The sequence below is a fragment of the Chrysemys picta genome, chromosome 8 (assembly GCF_011386835.1).
Source record: "Chrysemys picta bellii isolate R12L10 chromosome 8, ASM1138683v2, whole genome shotgun sequence".
NCBI lineage: Eukaryota > Metazoa > Chordata > Testudines > Emydidae > Chrysemys > Chrysemys picta.
The window spans coordinates 56,935,513-56,955,964 of NC_088798.1; the positions used below are offsets into that span (position 1 = coordinate 56,935,513).

A 20,452-nucleotide genomic window follows, 5' to 3' on the forward strand; every position below is an offset into this window, starting at 1 on the left:
CACAACAGACTACCTCAGCCCTGTCAAGCCTGGGGACAAATTAAGCCCTGGATGGGGGGTCGGGGGAGGCCGCGGGGGCCAGGAGCAAGGGAGGCAGGTAGGGGGAGGCAGTGGGGGGACTAGAGCCCAAAGCCCTGTGGCCAGAGCATGCTGCCCCTCTGCCCCGCTACCCCAGGGCTGAAGCCTAAAGCTTGAACCCCATCACCCCTGGGAAAATGGGGAACTCACCGGCTGCCTGGTCCTCCAGCATTGTGCCCCAGGTGTCGCCACAGGGGGAGCAGGGCCCAACTACTGCTGGCAGCCTCAGCAACCAACACCATGGTGGTGGATCCAGGAGCAACAGGGAGGGGGCTTTACTCTCCCCCTCCCCCCATAACAGCCCAGGAGGCTGTGGCCACAAGAAAAGCCCCTAGTGGCCGCATGCAGCCATGATGGCCACATTTGAGAAACGCTGCCCTAGCTGGATATCATCTAAGCTGTGTTGCACAGCATGAGAGAGTCGGAGGTAAACGCTGTGGCTTTTCATAGATTCCAAGGCCAGAAGGCACCAATAATGATCATCATCACCTTGATAACACACACCAGAGAATTCCCCCAAAATAATTCCTGGAGCAGATCTGGAGCAGATCTTTTAGAGAAACATCCCATCTTGATTTTAACATTTCCAGTGATGGAGAATCCACCACAACCCTGGGTAAATTGTTCTAAAGATAAATAACGCTTACTGTTAAAAATCTACAGGAAAGCATGACCGGCTCCATGCATTCCCCAGCTCTGCCTGCCCAATGGAATCCCACCCAGCCTGGCAGCTTTTAGGAGGAGTAGAGGTCCATGTATTGACCATACACTCAGCTCTCCCCATAAGCACCAGCCAGGGCAGAACTTGGCACTACCCCATTATCAGCATTAAAATAAATGTAGCTAGTTCTCAGATTCTGGTACTATTCCTTGCTTGGTTTTGGAGTGATGGATTGACAGACACGGTGTGGTCTGTTTGGGTGCCATTCACCAGCAGCATGTTTTAGATCAGGGCAGTAGTTGGAATGATTTATAACACTGGCTTCATCTTTATGGCATTATCTATCCACGTCAGGGAAAAAAATAGCTAATTATTGTACCAAAACGGATTGTGAAATACTCTATGAAATTCTTCATATCAATTTGTCACTGAGGGGAGCTGCAGAAATCAAATGCAGTGATAATCCAAGAGAATCCTGAATGGGCAGGGTCCCAAAGCAAACCTCACAGCAGAGCCCCCAAGCGTTAGGTCATCCAACTTGGAATTTTACAAATGGACCCTATTTTTTTTAACAGGCTGAACCAAACCCTTCAGCTATGAATGCTCCTGAAATCTGGGGCATTCCAAATCCAGCCCCGCTCTGGATCTCAATCACACACACACACTTTATAGTACATGCGCAGAGGAACCTGCTTTTACTGAACACAGCTGTAACGTAAGTACCAGCTAATGGAGCTACTCCTTTAAAAATAAATAAAAATCTTCTATGAGGCTATAACACAATAAGTAACTCCATTTGAAGCAGACAAAGCTCCACATTTTTTCATTGCAGCACAATGTCAGAATTGCTTTTCCCGTTCTAGGGAGCGATCTGTGTTTATATGGAGGACCTGATCCTGTGGACTTAGCTCAGGTGCACTCCCTGAACTAGGCTCCGATGGAAGTTCTGCTTGAGTGGGAATAGCAAAATCAGGCTTTAAAGGAAAAAAATAAATGACATCACTCTGCATCTAATCCAGAGCCCCTTGAAGACTTTCCCTTGACTTCAAGGAGCTGTCAATCAGAACCTATGGAGGGCGGGGGTATTTAACACGTGTATGGCAGTATCACCCCAAAGCCTGGGTGAGGATCATGGCCCTGTTGTGCTAGAAGCCATACAAATACATATGAAGGCAGGGTCCCTGCCCTGGAGAGAGAGCTGCAATCAATATATACAATGTTTCCACACTCATACAAAGTTGCTGCTTTAAAATTATTATAAATAAAGTAAAAGCCAACTAATCCCATCTGCCCCTCAATCTCGTCCTCATTAATTGCTCTGTTTCTTATATGTGTCACAGCAGAGGTGGGTCTAATGGAGAGGTTTGATATACAAGATATTAGACTCACATAGGCATTTCATCTCAAAGAGTTCCACAGACTACGTACGTGCAGTACCAATGACATGCAGCCACCTCTGGGGATGGAGAGCCCTGGCTGACTGTTGCATAGCACACTGCATAGCAATAGAGGAGAAGACATTTGCTGACCAATGACCCTGTTATAGGATCCTTAAGGTCCACGTGCAGCAGACAGAAGTTCAGTTTTTAATCTCTCGTTGAAAAGATTCATTCCCCCACACACTACATGGAACTAAATTTTAGATAGCTATAGACAGATAGATCTGATGCTGCATTCTTTGCACACCCCGAACTCACCTCAATGGGAACTTTGTGTATGTAATTAGTGGAGGATTGGGCCCATAATGTGGGGCAGCATAAAGGACTTATTGCCAGGTGTTTTCAATGACCACATTACTCGTAGGTGCCTGAGCTACGAGTGAATTATGTAGCTTTTCCCAGATTAGCAGCAATGAAAACTTTATAGCATCCCCGCCATCATCTATTTTGTTTATGCCACTAATTTTTGTCCTTTAAAAATAAAATTCTGCTCTGCTATTTCCTCCTTGAAGTGCATTAGTTACTATGGAAACAGTGATGTCATTTGTATGGGCATTGCTTAGTAACATCCAGAACTACTGAATGAAGCCTATGGGGAGTTTTGCCTGAGTGAGGGCTGCAAGATTAGGCCCTATATTGTTACATGAGATAACATGAGATCAGGTCAAAACCAGAGCTAATGGGCCGGATCCCCAGCTTGTCTCCACAGCAGTAGTTCCATCAACTTCAGTGGAGCTATGCCCATTTACACTAACCTTGTCTACACTAAAGGGAAAAGTTGATCTAAGCTATGCACATTGAGTAACATGAATTGCGTAACTCAAATCAACGTAGCTTAGATCTACTTACCGCAGAGTCCACACAACGTGACATCGACGGGAGACACTCTCCCATCGACTTCCCTGAGCCCTGGTCTAGACTCGGGGGGAGGTCGACCTAAGATACGCAACTTCAGCTACGCAAATAGCATAGCTGAGGTTGGTGTATCTTAGGTCGACTTACCTGGCTGTGAGGACGGCGGTGAGTCGACTGCTGCCGCTCCCCCGTCAACTCCGCTTCTGCCTCTCGCGAGCTGGAGTTCCAGAGTCGACGGGGAGTGTGTACGGGGATTGATTTATCCATGTCTACATGGTGGGTAGCGAACACCTGTCCTTACTCTTCTCGATCAGATGGAGTACAGGAGTTGATGGGAGCGCAATCAGCGGTTGATTTAGTGGGTCTTCACTAGAACCAATAAATCAACCGCCAATGCATCGATCGCTGCAGCATCAATCCTCCGGAAAGTGTAGACAAGCCTGATTTGGCTTGATCTGCATTTGGATCTGGCCTGATTTTATTTTTGTAAAAGCCTTCCAGGTGCTGTATTGCAGCAACATGTCTTCAGATAGTCCCAGATTCATTATTCCAACTGGAGAACAGAAAGGAAAATCTTATTTAGAGAAAACTACACCAAGAGAAAGAGAAAAAGAAAGAGAAGGAATCCCATACAACTAGATTCCAGTTCACTGACTGCCCTGGGCCCAAAGTAGGGTGTTTCAGGATGGAATCGGTTTTAACCTTTGCAATAAAACACCTCCAAAAACAATAATTTAAAAGAAAGGGGTGATGAATGTTACAGCTGTTGATTTACACTCTACTAACATCATCAAATGCAAATTAAAACCATACATTTATTGTACATAGCATAACATTGTTCATAGTATATGGCTGCAATCTCTTAGGGAGTCCTGGTGATATGTACAAAGGACCTGAGGTTCATTTTCGTGGCTTATTCTCAGCAACTCTAAATAAATATTATAATATGTCCTATCATAGAGTAGGTTGCATATATTCATATCTGCCCAGCTACAAAAATGTTTAGATAGATAGATAGATAGATAGATAGATAGATAGATAGATAGATAGATGTTTAAATGCCTTGTTACAATAAATTTCATTCTGAAACCCTTGTATAAATAGGATACAGTCTTTCACCAACCAGGATTTTTAAAACCAATTGGAATTCCTGAACCTACAAAAAGCCCTGGGGATGGACAATTCCTGGTTCCCCTAAGTACTGGGAGTATTGAAAAGATAGGTGTGGAGAAGGGAACTTTCTCAGAAGCAATGGGGTTTGTGCAGGCTCTCCCAAGAGGAAATCGGAATCTCTCTCAGAAGAAGCTAAGATTGCTCCTGGTGCCCAGGAGAAGCTGAGCTTTACTCTGGCTGGCCAGAGAGGAGACTGTTTCAGTCTTGCCATGTTGAAGGGGGTTGCACTAGATGGAGCTCTACCAGCTTGAATGAATCTATGAAAGGCCTAATTTCTACCCAGTGGGATACTCCAGTGTAAAGGAGAGGAAAATTTCCCCAAAAACACTGATTTGGGCTCCAGATTCCAGCCCTGAAGTAGTCTGAGACTCACTCATAAGAACATAAGAATGGTCATACTGGATCAGACCAAAGGTCCATCTAGCCCAGTATCCTATCTGCCGACAGTGGTCAATGCCAGGTGCCCCAGAGGGAATGAACACAACAGGTAATCATCAAGTGATCCATCTCCTGTTGCCCATTCCCAGCTTCTGGCAAACAGAGACTACGGACACCATTTCTGCCCATCATGGCTAATAGCCATTGATGGACCTATTCTCCATAAATGTATCTAGTTCTTTTTTGAACCCTGTTAAAATCTTGGTCTTCACAACATCCTCTGGCAAGGAGTTCCACAAGCTAACTATGCGTTGTGTGAAAAAATACTTCCTTTTGTTTGTTTTAAACCTGCTGCCTATTAATTTCATTTGGTGACCCCTAGTTTTTGCGTTATGAGAAGGAGTAAATAACACGTCCTTATTTACTTTCTCCACACCAGTCATGATTTTATAGACCTCTATTATATCCCCCCTTAGTCATCTTTTTTCCAAGCTGAAAAGTCCCAGTCTTATTAATCTCTCCTCATATGGCAGACACTCCATAGCCCTAATTATTTTTGATGCACTTTTCTGAACCTTTTCCAATTCCAATATATCTTTTTTGAGATGGGGTGACCACATCTGCATGCAGTATTCAAGATGTGGGCATACCATGGATTTGTATAGAGGCAATATGATAATTTTCTGTCTTATTATCTATCCCGTTTTTAATGATTCCCAACATTCTGTTCGCTTTTTTGACTGCTGCTGTACATTGAGTGGATATTTTCAGAGAACTATCCACGATGACTCCAAAATCTCTTTCTTGAGTGGCAAGAGCTAATTTAGACCCCATCATTTTATACATATAATTGGGATTATATTTTCCAATGTGCATTACTTTGCATTTATCAACACTGAATTTCATCTGTCATTTTGTTGCCCAGTCACCAACTTTCGAGAGATCCTTTTGTAGCTCTTCACAGTCTGCGTGGGACTTAACTATCTTGAGTAGTTTTGTATCATCTGCAAATTTTGCCAACTCACTGTTTACCCCTTTTTGCAGATCATTTATGAATATGTTGAATAGGACTGGGCCTAACACAGACCCCTGGGGGACACCACTATTTACCTCTCTTCATTCTGAAAACTGACCATTTATTCCTACCCTTTGCTTCCTATCTTTTAACTAGTTACCAATCCATGAGAGGACCTTCCCTCTTATCCCATGACAGCTTACTTTGCTTAAGAGCCTTTGGTGAGGAACCTTGTCAAAGGCTTTCTGAAAATCTAAATACACTATATCCACTGGTCCCCCTTGTCCACATGCTTGTTGACTCCCTCAGAGAATTCTAGTAGATTGGTGAGGCATGATTTCCCTTTACAAAAACCATGTTGACTATTCCCCAAGAAATTATGTTCATCTTTGTTTCTGACAATTTTGTTCTTTACTGTAGTTTCAACCAGTTTGCCCGGTACTGAAGTTAGGCTTACTGGCCTGTAATTGCTGAAGTCACGTCTGGAGCCCTTTTTAAAAATTGGCATCACATTAGGTATCCTCCAGTCATTTGGTACAGAAGCTGATTTAAATGATAGGTTACAGCAGTGTTTCTCAAACTGGGGTTCGCCGCTTGTGTAGGGAAAGCCCCTGGCAGGCCGGGCCAGTTTGTTTACCTGCCATGTCCGCAGGTCCAGCCGATCGCAGCTCCCACTGGCCGCGGTTCACTGCTCCGGGCCAATGGGAGCTGCTGGAAGCAGCGCAGGCCGAGGGACATACTGGCCGCCGCTTCCAGCAGCTCCCATTGGCCTGCAGTGGCGAACCGCGGCCAGTGGGAGCCGCAATCGGCCAGATCTGCGGATGGGGCAGGTAAACAAACCAGCCCGGCCCGCCAGGGGCTTTCCCTACACAAGTGGCGACCCCAGTTTGAGAAACACTGGGATACAGACTACAGTTAGTAGTCCTGAAATTTCACATTTGAGTTCCTTCAGAACTCCTGGGTGAATACCATCTGGTCCTGGTGACTTATTACTGTTTAGTTTATCAATTTGTTCCAAAACCTCCTCTAATGACACCTCAGTCTGGGACAGTTCCTCAGATTTGTCACCTAAAAAGAATGGCTCGGGTTTGGGAATCTCCGTCACATCCTCAGCCGTGAAGACCGATGCAAAGAATTCATTTAGTTTCTCTGCAATAGCCTTATCAACCTTTAGTGCTCCTTTAGCATCTCGATAGTCCATTGGCCCCACCTGTTGTTTAGCAGGCTTCCTGCTTCTGATGTACTTAAAAAAAAATTTACTATTATTTTTTGAGTCTTTGGCTAGTTGTTCTTCAAATTCTTTTTTGGCCTTCCTAATTATATTTTTATACTTCATTTGCCAGAGTTTATGCTCCTTTCTATTTTCCTCGCTGGGATTTAACTTCCACTTTTTAAAGGATGCCTTTTTGCCTCTGACTGCTTCTTTTATTTTGTTGTTTAGCCATGGTGACTCTTTTTTGGTTCTCTATGTTTTTTAATTTGGGGTATACATTTAAGTTGAGCCTCTATTATGGAGGTGCAGGGATTTTACTTTTGGTGCTGTACCTTTTAATTTCTGTTTCACTAACCTCCTCATTTTTGTGTAGTTCCCCTTTCTGAAATTAAATGCTACAGTGTTTGGCCGCTGTGGTGTTTTCCCCGCCACAGGGATTTAAATTTAATTATATTATGGTCACTATTACCAAGCGGTCCAACTATATTCACCTCTTGGACCTGATCCTGTGCTCTACTTAGGACTAAATCAAGAATTGCCTCTCCTCTTGTGGGTTCCAGGACTAGCTGCTCCAAGAAGCAGTAATTTAAGGTGTCAAGAAACTCTCTCTCCACCCCATCCTGAGGTAACATGTACCCAGTCAATATGGGGATAGTTGAAATCCCCCATTATTATTGAGTTTTTTATTTTAATAGCCTCTCTAAATCTCCCTGAGCATTTCACAGCCACTATCACCATCCTGGTCAGGAGGTCGGTAATATATCCCTACTGCTATATTATTCTTAGAGCATGGAATTACTATCCATAGAGATTCTATGGTACAGTTTGCTTCATTTAAGATTTTTACTTCATTTGATTCTACACTTTCTTTCACATATAGTGCCACTCCGCCACCAGCATGACCTGTTCTGTCCTTCCCATATATTTTGTACTCTGGTATTACTGTGTCCCATTGATAATCCTCATTCCACCAAGTTTCTGTGATGCCCATTATATCAATATCCTCATTCAATACAAGGCACTCTAGTTCACCCATCTTATTATTTAGACTTCTAGCATTGGTATATAAGCACTTTAAATGCTTGTCACTTTTTAGCTGTCTCCCGTTACATGACGTAATTGAATGAGACTTTTCGTCATTTGACTGTTTCTCATCAGATCCTACCTGTATTTTATCGTATTCCATCCTCTTCTTCTTAGTAGGACATAGACAATCTTCATTACTAGATTCTCCCCTAAGGGATGTCTCTGTCTGAACCATGTGCTCCTCTGCACCTGTCGGCTTTCCCCCAACCCTTAGTTTAAAAACTGCTCTATGACCTTTTTAATTTTAAGTGCCAGCAATCTGGTTCCATAATGATTTAGGTGGAGCCCATCCTTCCTGTATAGGTTCCTCCTTTCCCAAAAGTTTCCCCAGTGCCTAATAAATCTAAACCCCTCCTCCCTACACCATTGTCTCATCCACACATTGAGACCCTGCAGTTCTGCCTGTCTAACTGGCCCTGCGCGTGGAACTGGGAGCATCTCAGAGAATGCTACCATGGAAGTCCTGAACTTCAATCTCTTACCTAGCAGCCTAAATTTGGTCTCCAGGACCCCTCTCCTATCCCTCCCTATGTCATTGGTACCTACATGTACCACTACCACCAGCTCCTCCCCAGCACTACACATAAGTCTATTTAGATGTCTCCAGAGATTCGCACTAGGCAGGCAAGTCACCATGAGGTTCTCCCGGTCATTGCAAACCCAGCTATCTATGTTTCTAGTGGTCGACTCACCCATTATTAATACCTGTCTCTTCTTAATAACTGGAGTTCCCTCCCGCAGAGAGGTATCCTCAGTGCCAGGGGTAGACAACAACATCTGTCAATTAACAGTGAATCTTCTTTCCATTGACTTCTCTCTGCCATCCCTCAGCACTCCTACTGCTGGAATACGAATCCCATGCTTCCAGCTTTTAAGGCCTCTCTCTCATTCTAAATTTTGTTTTATTCTAATAAAGCCGAGAATTGTATTTTGTCTTTAACTATTTGAGATCGCATGCTGCCCAAACCATGCTCACTTTCACTCACTCGTTATCTGGGGGAAGCTGAGTTTTTAAACAGAATAATAGAAAACAGGGGTAAAAAAGCCCTAATAGACCACCTCATCTATTCCCTGGGAACCAGTGCAGAACTGTGGCCTGCAGTGGCTTAGCCTATGTTTCAAATGAAGGGGCTTCTAGCACCTCCCGGGGGAGGCTATTCCACAGCCTTACAGATCTCACAGGTAGGATTTTTCTCTTGACATTCACCCTATATTTTCCCTTTGTTAGTGTCATCCTAATACCCCAGGCCATACCCTTGGCACCAACCTAAACATATTTTTTACTTCTTATTATTTGCCTTCTTCATATATTTTTGCATCATGCAACAATATCCAGTAAATTCAATTATTCCTTGTAAAGGGCCTGATCCGACCCCACTGAAGTCACTGGGACTTTTTCCATTGACTTCAATGGGGTTTGGATCAATCTGAAAAATCCCAACTTCCAAAGTTCTGAGTCCCTTTCCTGAGAGCCAATGGGAGTTGAGGGCACCCAGCACTTCCCAGGATCAGACCCCAAAGAGATTGTCCCCAAGACTAAAACACAAATAAATGAAAAACTGGTGTGAGGGGGGAAGACACAGGGACAAATTCAGATCTGGTCTAAGCAGAGGCAATGTCAGTGGGTTCCTCAGCTACAATGGGCCCTGTTCTGCCATCACTTTGACTGCAAAGCTCCCCCTGGAGATCTGCGTGTGGAATGATGGCAGGCGATAGCCCAGTGGTGTCATTCATTTATCATTGCAGTATCACTGGTGCCACTCTAGTTAAGCTCGTGTCAGTATTTCCATTACTGAGAAGTTCATAATTCAACCCTAAAAATGTCATCTCAGGCTCGAAGTTCACAGGCTGAAAGCAATTAAAAAAGCATTGGGTTTAAATCAGCTTGGGCAGGATTATTATTTTAGTTTACAGAGAGTAGAAGAAAATGGTGGCTTGCTTGGTTCATACTTGGTTTCGTTTGCAGTTTAAAAAAATACAATAACCAGCCACCTTAATCCCCTTTCAAGAATAGCATTGTGCAAGCCACTCACTCACAGCCTGATCACTTCACAAGAATGGAAACAGCTGCATTTTACCACAGGTAAAATTGTTACTGTCTCAGGCTTCAAATTCTTCCCCACATCAATAGGTCCAGCTGAAGCTAATGGACCTACACGCAAGAGTGAGGATTATTTATTTGAGTGAGGAGGGGTTGGAGGATTGGACGCCACAAGCTCACAGTATCACAACAACGTGTTTTTAAAGCATGCGTCAGTTTCATGTTGAAATGACCGTATACAAAACCCTGCTGGTTCCTGTTTATTCCCAGTGCCGTGAGTCACCCAGCACACTCTTCCTAGTGCCTAGTTTTGCCTTGCCTTTGCCACAGCACCTGGGGAGGCCCGGGTGGCATAGCCCGCTGGTGACACGCCTGCTACCCGCTCTGTTCCAATCCAGGGGCAAGAGCCGCCCGGACCCTCCCCACGTGCAAAGAGATTCATTGAGTCCTAGCGCAGCTGGACCCACCCCACAGCCTGGACTGCAGCGGGGGCACGAGCAGAAAAATACAACAGTGGTTTGCATTTATAATAGCAACAAGGATTCCAGCGGGCTTCACAAAGCTGGGCAAGTGTTAGCTCCGTTTTACCAACGAGAAAACGAGGACCCAGGCTAAGGCAATATTTTGCTCCCCTCCTGCTGGGGCAGACCATTGAAATGGAGCTAAAGTGCTAGTCAGCCCGAAGGAAGGGGACATCATCTGGCTTTATGTGACTTTCCCAATGCCATCGAGTGAGTGGCAAAGTCAGGAATATTCAGGTCTCCTGATCCCTAGTCCCTGGATCTGACCAGTAACTCAGCCCCTTGTAGCCACCACGCCGGGAAAATCAGCCTCATCACTAGTGTTAAAACGAAACAAACAAACAAAAATCTACTGTCAAACAAAAAGGCAAATGAGACAGACTGGCAACAGCCAGGCAATCCAGAGTGAAGGCTGACACCCCTTTTAGCCCATCCCGTTGTGCATTGAGACCAAGGGCTCTCAGGACAGTCACAGTGGGTAATTTACCACACAGCGCTGGCATTACACTTGGTATAACCAGGTGCGACAAGGAGAAGTTGTCAGACTTCACTGAACGCTTCAGCTTTGCTCAGGTTCGGATCGCAACCTCAGAGGAGCACGGGTCGCCACTTGAAATGTAATAGGTTATGAACCAACTTCTGTACAGAACAAACACACGGAAGCTACTTTTTTCCTCCTGGAAAAACCGATTGAAAGAGTTCTCAAAACCCCACTGACTTTTCACTATTTCTGCTGGCTTGTATCATTTCATTCAATTGGGACAATGGAACCCAGTGAAGACACTTTCCCTTCAGTATCTAGTCCAATTTCAGTTTCTGATTCTCAGCGCTGCAATGTTTGGGTAGCAGACAGGGAGGGGAATGATTAATTCGCTGGGTTGGAGCTAATATCCAGATAGATACTTTTCTCTTACCCCTAGGTTTTGTTGAAGCTTGTTTGCAGGAGAGAAGCGGAGGGATAACATTATTTAATACCCGCTAATCGAAATCAGTAAAATGCCTGACCTGACATTCCGTTCAATGAGTCACTCTTTCCACAAATATTTCACTCAGAGGGCTCCGGATTCTGGGGTTTGCTGCTGCCGTGAGGTACCCGGAACACTGCAGAGATCCGCTGCTTTCCCCCCCCCCCCCCCCTTAGGTACTCCCGGGCTTTCTCCTCATGGCCTGATGCTGGGAAGTGAATTCTCAGCCCCTTGGCCTGGCATCCCTTTTACGGGCGCGTGAGCCTTCCCTGACCAACAAGGCAGGGAAGACAGCAAGAAAAATGGAGGGGCAGCTTTCCTGTGTGAGGTGGACAGGACGGGGGAGTCTGATCCCAGCCCTTAGGTAGCGCACACAAGGTTTCGCTTCTGCACTGTGGAGTTTCTGCTCTCTCAGGATCAGCCTCCCGGGTTGTGTTTACTCGCCCTGCTGCAAAAGCGACATTTCAATGGAACCTAAACAAAGCAGAGCGGCTGCAGCGGCTGTGCTACACAAGGGCAGGTGACAAGTCCCGGGCCGATCCTGCTCCAGGGGAAGTCACATAGGAGTAGAATAGCCCCTGCAACTATAAAATGCTTGCGCCATGAATGCGCCGTAGCGAGTTCGCGTCGCCTCCGCGAACACCAGAAGGCGCGGTGCATAACAGAATCGGCACCAGAGTGTGCGACAACAACACAGTTGTGTCCCGCGAGCAATCCTGGATAGACCTTCCCCAGCCGGGACCTTGATCCACTGAGCCCTTCAAACTCCCTGTGAAGTTAGCGGGGAAGCAGGGCGCACGGGATCGAGCCCTGAGCGATGGACTCGAATAGAAAAACGCTGGCGCAAAGCACTGGCGCTGGGCAGCTGAACAAAGGCTGGGCCCGTGTGGCTCTGCTGCAGGTGGGTTCGGTTTGGCGCCGTGGATATATTTCGTCTTTAACTAACATATAATTCGATGAACGCCGGGAGCGATCCGGAAGCGTGCTGAGAAAGTGATGCAGCGCACACAGGAGGGGGGAAATCCCCGCGTCTGGGGAGGTGGGGGCAATTCCTGCAATTTGTGAGGAAATAAAACTAGGTTTCTTTTCTCAGCCCGAAAGAGCCGGGACTGTAGGAGTTCGGAGGGCGAGAAAGGAAATTACCAGAGCAAAACTACACACAACCCCAGAAAAGCGCGTCGGCGTTTGTCTTTTCCCATCACCTTCCCGGCTTAATCCTGCACTAGTCCAGGGAGCTAATTCATACCAGATACATCTGTACGAATATGGGCTATGAGGAGAGAGAAAAAATACAAAACAGACGAGAGATTCCCGGATCGGAATAATTTCCCCCCCTCCACAAATCCTATAGGTTTCATTTATTTCTTCCAACTTGGAGAGGGGCTTTTGAAGCTGATAATCTACCGGGCCAACGACTTGCTAGGAAGGGGGGAAAGGTTTGAACCGGCGGGAATGTGCGGGATAATCGCGAAATTAACAAAAGGCGACACAGGGGGTAGGCGGGTGGAAATTGCCTCTTCCCAAAATGCACGGGAACATTTCCGAAGTCCTGCACCCCCTCCAACACCCCTGCCCCAGCCCAGAGACGATTCACCCTCAGGCGAGCTAAACCCAGAGACGGGCTGTACATTGCCCAATTCGGTTTGGGATGAAGTTCTGACCAGGGCAGGTCATTTTTACAGACAGTAAATGAGACTTTACGAACCAACCCAATCGGTTTAGCCTTTTCAACACTAATCCACAAATACAAGGCTAGAAACGGACACGCATAACAAGATTTCCTCCACAGCGCATCTTGCAAATTACACATTTCACCTGTGTTGGTTTCTTCTTGACGTAGAATTTGTTTCGCATAAACCGATACACAGTCTCTATCTCCCCACATACAGATCGCTAGATAAACTAGTTCTCTATAGAGAGATCTAATTCGAATTGTCTATGGATAGAACGTATTTATCTCCTCACACATATATAAATGTAATTGTTTTTACACCTGGATCCATGGAGATAGTCTATTTGAATTAGAGATGCGTGGATAGATTTTGTGTCTATATTCCTGTACTTGTCTGTCGATGCATCGTGTATTGGGCAAAATTAATCGATGGATATAGAATTTGTTGTCGGCATACACGCCCTGTAAACAGCGTTTCCAGACATCCCTGAGCTACTTCTTCCCCCGCCGGATTAGTGTAAAAGGGTCCCAGGTAGCTAGAAAGGGGACGGAGTTTCATTACAAAGATGCTAAAACTGGCTCCCGGCCAGGAAAGGGGACATCGCCCAGGGGTGGGGAGCCCTGGGATTTGGCCATAGGCCAGGTCAAAGTGGGCATAAATAGTACAGGGTGATTTTCCCTCTTGCCTGGGACGCAGGGGGTCAAGGACGCCCAGTATAAAGGGGAAATCAGACCTCACACGGAGGCCTCCGCTGTTCTCATCCCCAGTGTCTCCTACAGCCCTTTTCGATCTGAGAAGTGATATTCCTTCTCAAGCCAGGTGGTTCCTCGAATCCGAATCGAAGGGAATTGTTAGACCTTCTCTCACGCCTGCTGGGAGCGATATTGTAAGGGGTGGGGGAAGACATTCCTCACGCCCTATTCGTTATCGGTTACTTGTTTAGTCGAATTTAAAACAATTGTTAACGGCGACCATTGCCTAGAACAATCAGTATTTCGTTGTCTGGGATAAACAGAATGCAGGGGGTGCACACTGCAGAGAACGAAAGAGGAGAGCGGTGTCGGACTCGGACTCAGTTTCTTACTGGTAGAAAAAAATATTGCTAACCCAGAGCAATTAAAAACAATCCCCCTGTGGCTGATACCTAGAACAGCAAAGGTGGGAGGTGAACAGTCCACAGCAACCACAAAGGAAGGGGGCTAGTGAAATTGACAACCCCCTTCTCATGCCTCCTCATTGGTACGGAGAGGGATCTGAACCAGGGGTCACTGGAAAGCAAAGATCTTTCATCCCCGCACAGGGGGCTTTCTGCGCGGCTTTTGCAAGTATTTAATCAAACAAAATACAAACACCCCCCCCCCCAAACAGAAGAAAGGATGAGAGAAGTAGATAAAAAGAGCCGGAGGTGAAACGCGGCTACCCTGATCGCTCCTGTCCCCTCTCTCTGGAGATGTTTGACTCAGACTCTCCATTCAGCCGCTATGGCAGGGCTGCTCTGGGCACATTTCCAAAGCCAGGGTTGTTTTTTTAGGGGTGGGGGAGAGGGGAAAGAGTATTGTTGCAAATCGGGAGAATCCGGGGGCTACTGCTCAGGAAACCCAAGGGATGGAGCGCTCCAGACTAAATGGAGGAGATTCCTGCAGGAAAAGTAGCAAGATTCAGCCCAATCCAGAATCCACCAGGATCTGGACTAAATGACCCCAAGAGCCTTTGCAGCCCCCCAGTCTTTCACCTGATCCCCAGTGCCCAGCGGGAGCATGAGAAGGGGGGTTCCAGGAACTGCCTAAAAACCGGTCGCTGTCCAAGCAGAGACGGGCACAGAGCCCTTCCTGATCTACAAGTCTGGAGAAAGCACCATGCACAAGCACAACCGCTGGGAAGGCGGAGGGTAAGGAAACAGCATCTTTTGCCTGTCGGGGTCAGGAATTTCAACTCTGCCAGCCAGTGACCCCCTAGGTATCGAAATGTAAGCAACCAAAATACAAAGAGCCGGGAAGTGACTGAAAAAGAATGAATTGATCAATGGAATATAGTAGACGCGTGAATAAGCTATTCAACAAGAAAGATCTGTCTCTAAATACACAGATACTTTTACAGCCAGATATTTGTAGAAAAAATATAAATAGATCAATATATGTAGATACACGTAGATTTGTATTGATGTATATATAGTATCTATCTACATACAGCACAGAGATTGTGTATGCGAAGAAATGGAGATAATTTGTATACGTCTATACATAATGGTATATAGCTAGACAGGTATTTAATTATGTACGGATACAGATCTCTCTATACATATATAGATAATTGTGTGTATATACCGAAATAACGGTCTGTATATTTATATATGTATACGAGAAAGATCTGTATAAATACATCATTAAATAGCGGTCTAGATCTAGATATCAATATTTGGACAGATAGATAGAATGGGATTTTAAGGATTTTTGACATACAACCTAGCCGTATTTGATCTAAACCAACTGACTCTTCATTATAAATACAGATTCTCTGACCCGAGCTATAAATTGGACCCTATTTCTGACAGACAGGTCTGTCTCCGGATAAATGGCCGGGTCCAGTTAATTCTCTCTCTCTCTCTCTCAATTCGGGAGATTGGGTTGGAGGCGGATTTTAAAACTCAGTAGCAAGAGGAGGAAATTTCCCCTCTGAATCATAAAGGAGAATAAAACGAGGTCGTAATGGCTCCCTACAGCCTGTAAAGCAAACCCCAGTTTTCTAGCCGGGGAGAGGGCACCACAGGTAGACAGATAAATCTAGAAGGCTCCAAACAATCAAATACAAACAAAGGAACAGTCCAGAAGCTGAAACCCGTTCTTCTTATTCCGTCGACCAAGATCATACCCGGACATTTCTTGCCACCCCTTTTTGTGCCCTGCTATCGCAAGAAAGTAACCGCACTTCCTTTCTGCTGGGTTTCAGACGGTAGCAAAGACTTGCGAGTCAAGCAAGGTGTGAACGGCCCCTAACTTTTCCTATAACTTGTCCCCACACGTCAGCCCGCTCCATCACTTTCCAGAGAGATCTCGCCCGAGAGGAACTAATCTGGGGGGCAGGGCGGCAGGGGATGTGTAAAGTACCCCCCATCAGTGTGACCTCCTTCCCGGCTGCAAACGCGACCGGGCCTGGAGTGAGTTAGCAAAAGGATCTCCAAGCGAAACCCTTCAACGCGCGAGGCGGGCAGTCTCCGTACGACGCCAAGCAACACGGTGTTCTGTGTAACAACGCACACACCGACACATCCGCATGCCGGCGCCCCGGCTAGCCAGAGACCTGTGGCAGCATTTGCAGAAAACTCTTGATCTGTTTCCCCTGCCATTTACATGTCATGTTTTTTCCGAGCGTCCGGCTGATTTCACGTGTCAGCGGAAAGCCCCAGAAACCAGGCAAAGCCCCGCCGAGCAAAGCCGCACGCGACATCTCTGCTGCCCTGGCCACCCGAGGGGCAATGCCCCAGGGCCGTTCTCCGTCTAACCAGAGCACACGGGCCGCGAGTGCGGGGGAGAGACGCCGCATTCAGACCGGCGCAGGGAGCCAGCCCTTGGCCAGAGCATCTATCGCCTACAGGAGGGGCCGATCCGCGCGCTCAGCATTGGGAACAGAGCAAGAAATAGGGGGTCATAAGACAAGCAACGAATATTATGGAGTATGAATGTGTCTATATTATGTGTGTATGTATATATATCAACACATGCCGTATATATCAGTGTGCGTATATATATCCCCATATATATATGCGCAAACAACATATATACCAGCGTGTGGATATAGATATATATACACACACAAACACATAGACACGTACATACACACATTATAATACATACGCACACGCATAGCTATATTATATACACACGTGTAGATACATACATATGCTTACAGTATATCTATATTCCTGAGCTAGGGTTCACAACTAGACTCTCCTATGCATATAACATCTCTCTATTCCTGGATCAGAGTTCATAGCTTCGCCTGAGCTACACTACCCTCAATTCCAATTTGACAAAACAACGGCCTGGGATCTCCCCCAGGCAGCTCAGCGGCTCTGCTCCCCCAGCTCCCCACCTGTGTTTCCGAAGAGCAGATTGCAAATAAACTCCCCGGCGGTGACTTGCATTGGGGTCTCCCCACTCCTAGCAGCAAATGGGCGAGATGGGTGCACTTTCCGGAGATTTCCCCCCTTGGAATGCAGCGCTCAGAGGGTCTCCCAACTTCTTGCAAGGCGGTTTAAAGTTGATGTGGCTGCGGGACCAGTATTTTGCTCTCATCTAGGAAGATTGTTTACTTCCCATTAGCTGCCTATTCCTCTTCCCCAATCAGCACAATCATCCTGCATATCTACTCCACTAAGCTCTCCGGGTACTTCCTTCCCTGTTGCGTATTATTATTTTTCTCTCTATATTATTAGTATTTTAAAAAGAAGGCAACCAACCTCATCCAGCCCCTTCGCAGGAATTTGCCTCACATGGAAATACCCACCCGTCTTACATTTCTCAAGTACTCCCCCCCCCCCCGCCTCTCCACATCTCACAGTGCAGTTAGCCACCCTCCCTGCACCATTTAGGCTTCTATCATTGCCAGTTTTCTTTATTATTAAATCAATGAGGGAAAAAATCCTTACGTTGCATTGGTACACCAAGAATCTCTGGAAGCCCCTTGACAGAACCTTCTGTAGTGAGTGCTGAGCTTTGCATCATTTTATTTAAATAGAAAATAAAAAATAAACGGCTCTATTTTCTCTCTCTATACAAATAAAATAAAACATGAAGTTTAAAGTACAATCAGGGCTGATCCTTCTGCACGTGCCGGAGGATTGAGGTGGCCCTGCTTTAGCCCTGGTCTGTTTCAAATCCCTTTTGATCCTGCTATCCTGGGTTAGTGTATCCTGGGTTAAAGTGATGCTGCAGCAGCTCTTTTCGCTGGAATGCTGGTCCCCAGAAGGCAGGTTTGATTCATTCACACTGCAGGGAGTGAGCGTGACGTCACTTTCCGCAGGGAGGCCCCGCCCCCTCCAGCCAATCCCCTTACATCATGTCAGAAGCTGGGGCGGGGACACCCAAAGGACAGAGCCCAGGTAAAGATTCGAGGGGCGGGGCCACCAGGCGAAGTGGGCGCGGCCTGTGCTGTATGGGCGTGGTTACCTGGTATTTAGACCCGCCCCTGCCCTTCGAGGGCTATAAAGGCAGCGGCGGCAGTTGGTGGCTCAGAGCTGCTTGTCTTGCTGGGTTTGCGCAGCCCTTCCGTTTGGCCCTGGCGCCCCTTGAAAAGGGAGGTTACCCCGGTGAAAGAGCGGCGCCCCACGGTTGTTACACCGGGGCACGCTAGAAATCCCTGTGTCAGTCACAGGCCCGTTTATTATCCCTCGTTCCTCAGCATTGCTGCTGCTCCATTTCCCTCCTCCCTTCACCCTGCGGCTCCATCCAGCTACTCCTTAGCCACCCGGCCACCGGACCCTGCATAACTTGCTGCTCCCCTGTAACAAAATCTGCAGAAATCGACATGCCTCGACTGCCGCTGACGGGATTAAACAAACCCACCCGCCCACCGTTCCTTCCAGTTGGGGTTTGCTCCCATTTCCACGCGGCCTTCCTCGTTCTGCGGCGCTAGTGTCTGCTGGAGCTTCTCGCTCGCTTTATTCGTTGCTTGGTTCTGTCTCCCTCAGCAGCTGTTCTAAGATTTCCCCTTTATCCAAATAGTTGCCGGTGTTTTATTTCCCCCTCTCCCCACGCTGACATACAGCGTTGCTTCACCTTGCCCAGGCCTGCTGAACAACGCTGGGGTCTATATTTCTCACTGAGCATTGCGATTCGTCTTCAGTGCGTGCCTGCTACATGTTCACAAGCCGCACACACCTTGAAATGGCTGGTTCCAGGACTTATTTAGCTGGAAAAATTCAGATCTCACATGAGGAAGTTATTCTTCCCGTCTCTGTTCATTACGAAGCTTTTCCTCTTAAAAACAATTCGAATCACAGATGCATTATTATGACACGCAGGGCAGAAAGGTCACATAGCGGTAAACAAACAGGTTTTTTAAAATAGCCCTTTTCACTTTATATATATATCAAAACCTCAGGCAAGTGTTTCTGGCCTCAGTCCATCATATCAACGTGAGCTGGATGATTGACTAATTTCATCTAGTTAATTTCAGTATTTGCCCAGGCAAACATCCCCCTACCCTGGGGGACGCTGGTAGGAGTCTTGTTGCTTGTTGGATTCGGAGGCCGGTTCTCGCTACACTGCGGCTACAGGCAGGGCTGTGGTTATTCGGCGTTTCCACTCCCCTTTCTCTCGGCATTAGGAAGGGATGCTGGCTGGCTAGATTAGGAAGCTGGAATGCCCCACATTTGGGTGATTAGAAAGGAGAGCGTTCCAGCATTTGGCTTTTTTGCCGCCCACTGAACCTCCTCAGAGCGGACCCCCTTCCCTTTTCCCCATGAAACCCGAGGCAGAAAACAGCCAGCCCAGTGGCTTTCGATAGCACGCTGAAAACCCCGTCTTAAGGCATAAGGAAGATGTCCTAAGAAATACAACGCTCCACCTTAAAGATTGCAATGTTTGCCATTTGCTACAGCTCCCATTCTTCCTGATGGCCGACCGCTTTCCTTACCGGGGGCTGGGGGGTTGAAACAGCATATTTTAGGAGTAAAAGTCACTAACTAATGACTGAATGCATGTCAGATAGCAAGAGCCCTGCACACACCCGTGTCCATTCCGATGCCAGCGATATTAAACCGTGCAGGGAAACGTCATTTACAACAGATGAGAGAGACCGAGATCAGGACTCTGTTAATAGCGACTTTTTAAACGAAAAAACAATAAGTGAAATGAACAAAAAAACGAACAATAACGGCGAGTGAGTTTCTCATCCCTGGGGCTGATTTACTGTCGGATATCAGCAAACGAAAATATCAATAATTTTTCTCATGGAGGAATTTACGAATGTTTTGAGAGATTTAATAGATGATTGGACACAGGTACTTTTCTAACCAATGTATCTGCTTCCTCCCAGCCCGCTGCACAGAAACAGCCAGGCTTGGCTGGCATCAGGGGAAGGGGTGTGAATCCCCCTCTATTCTGTAAAAGGCACTGGGCTAAATTCATTCTTGGGGCGAAGTATGGAGATGACCTCATTGCTCACGCATATTTTTCCCTCCTCACCCCCACCGGAATGGATTTGATTCATTGTGCTCACCTTGCCCGTCCCATCTCAGGGGCAGATCCTTCGTTGGCATAAATGGTCATCGCTCCGTTTATACCAGCTGAGGCTGTACACCCCCGCCTCTTGTCTCTCGCCTGTTGCCCCTCCAGTTAAAATAACTTTTACCGAA

General features: G+C 46.6%; 1 protein-coding gene across 1 annotated transcript in view; it reads right to left on the minus strand.

Moving 5' to 3' along the window:
• LHX4 (LIM homeobox 4) overlaps nt 1-17,951 on the minus strand; it is a 69,153-nt gene extending 51,202 nt beyond the window's left edge. Inside the window, exon 1 of the mRNA XM_065554524.1 lies at nt 17,744-17,951. Coding sequence (XP_065410596.1) covers nt 17,744-17,819 — 76 coding nt within the window. The 5' untranslated portion in view covers nt 17,820-17,951. The remainder of the gene's footprint in view (nt 1-17,743) is intronic.
• Between the last annotated feature and the right edge of the window lie 2,501 nt (nt 17,952-20,452).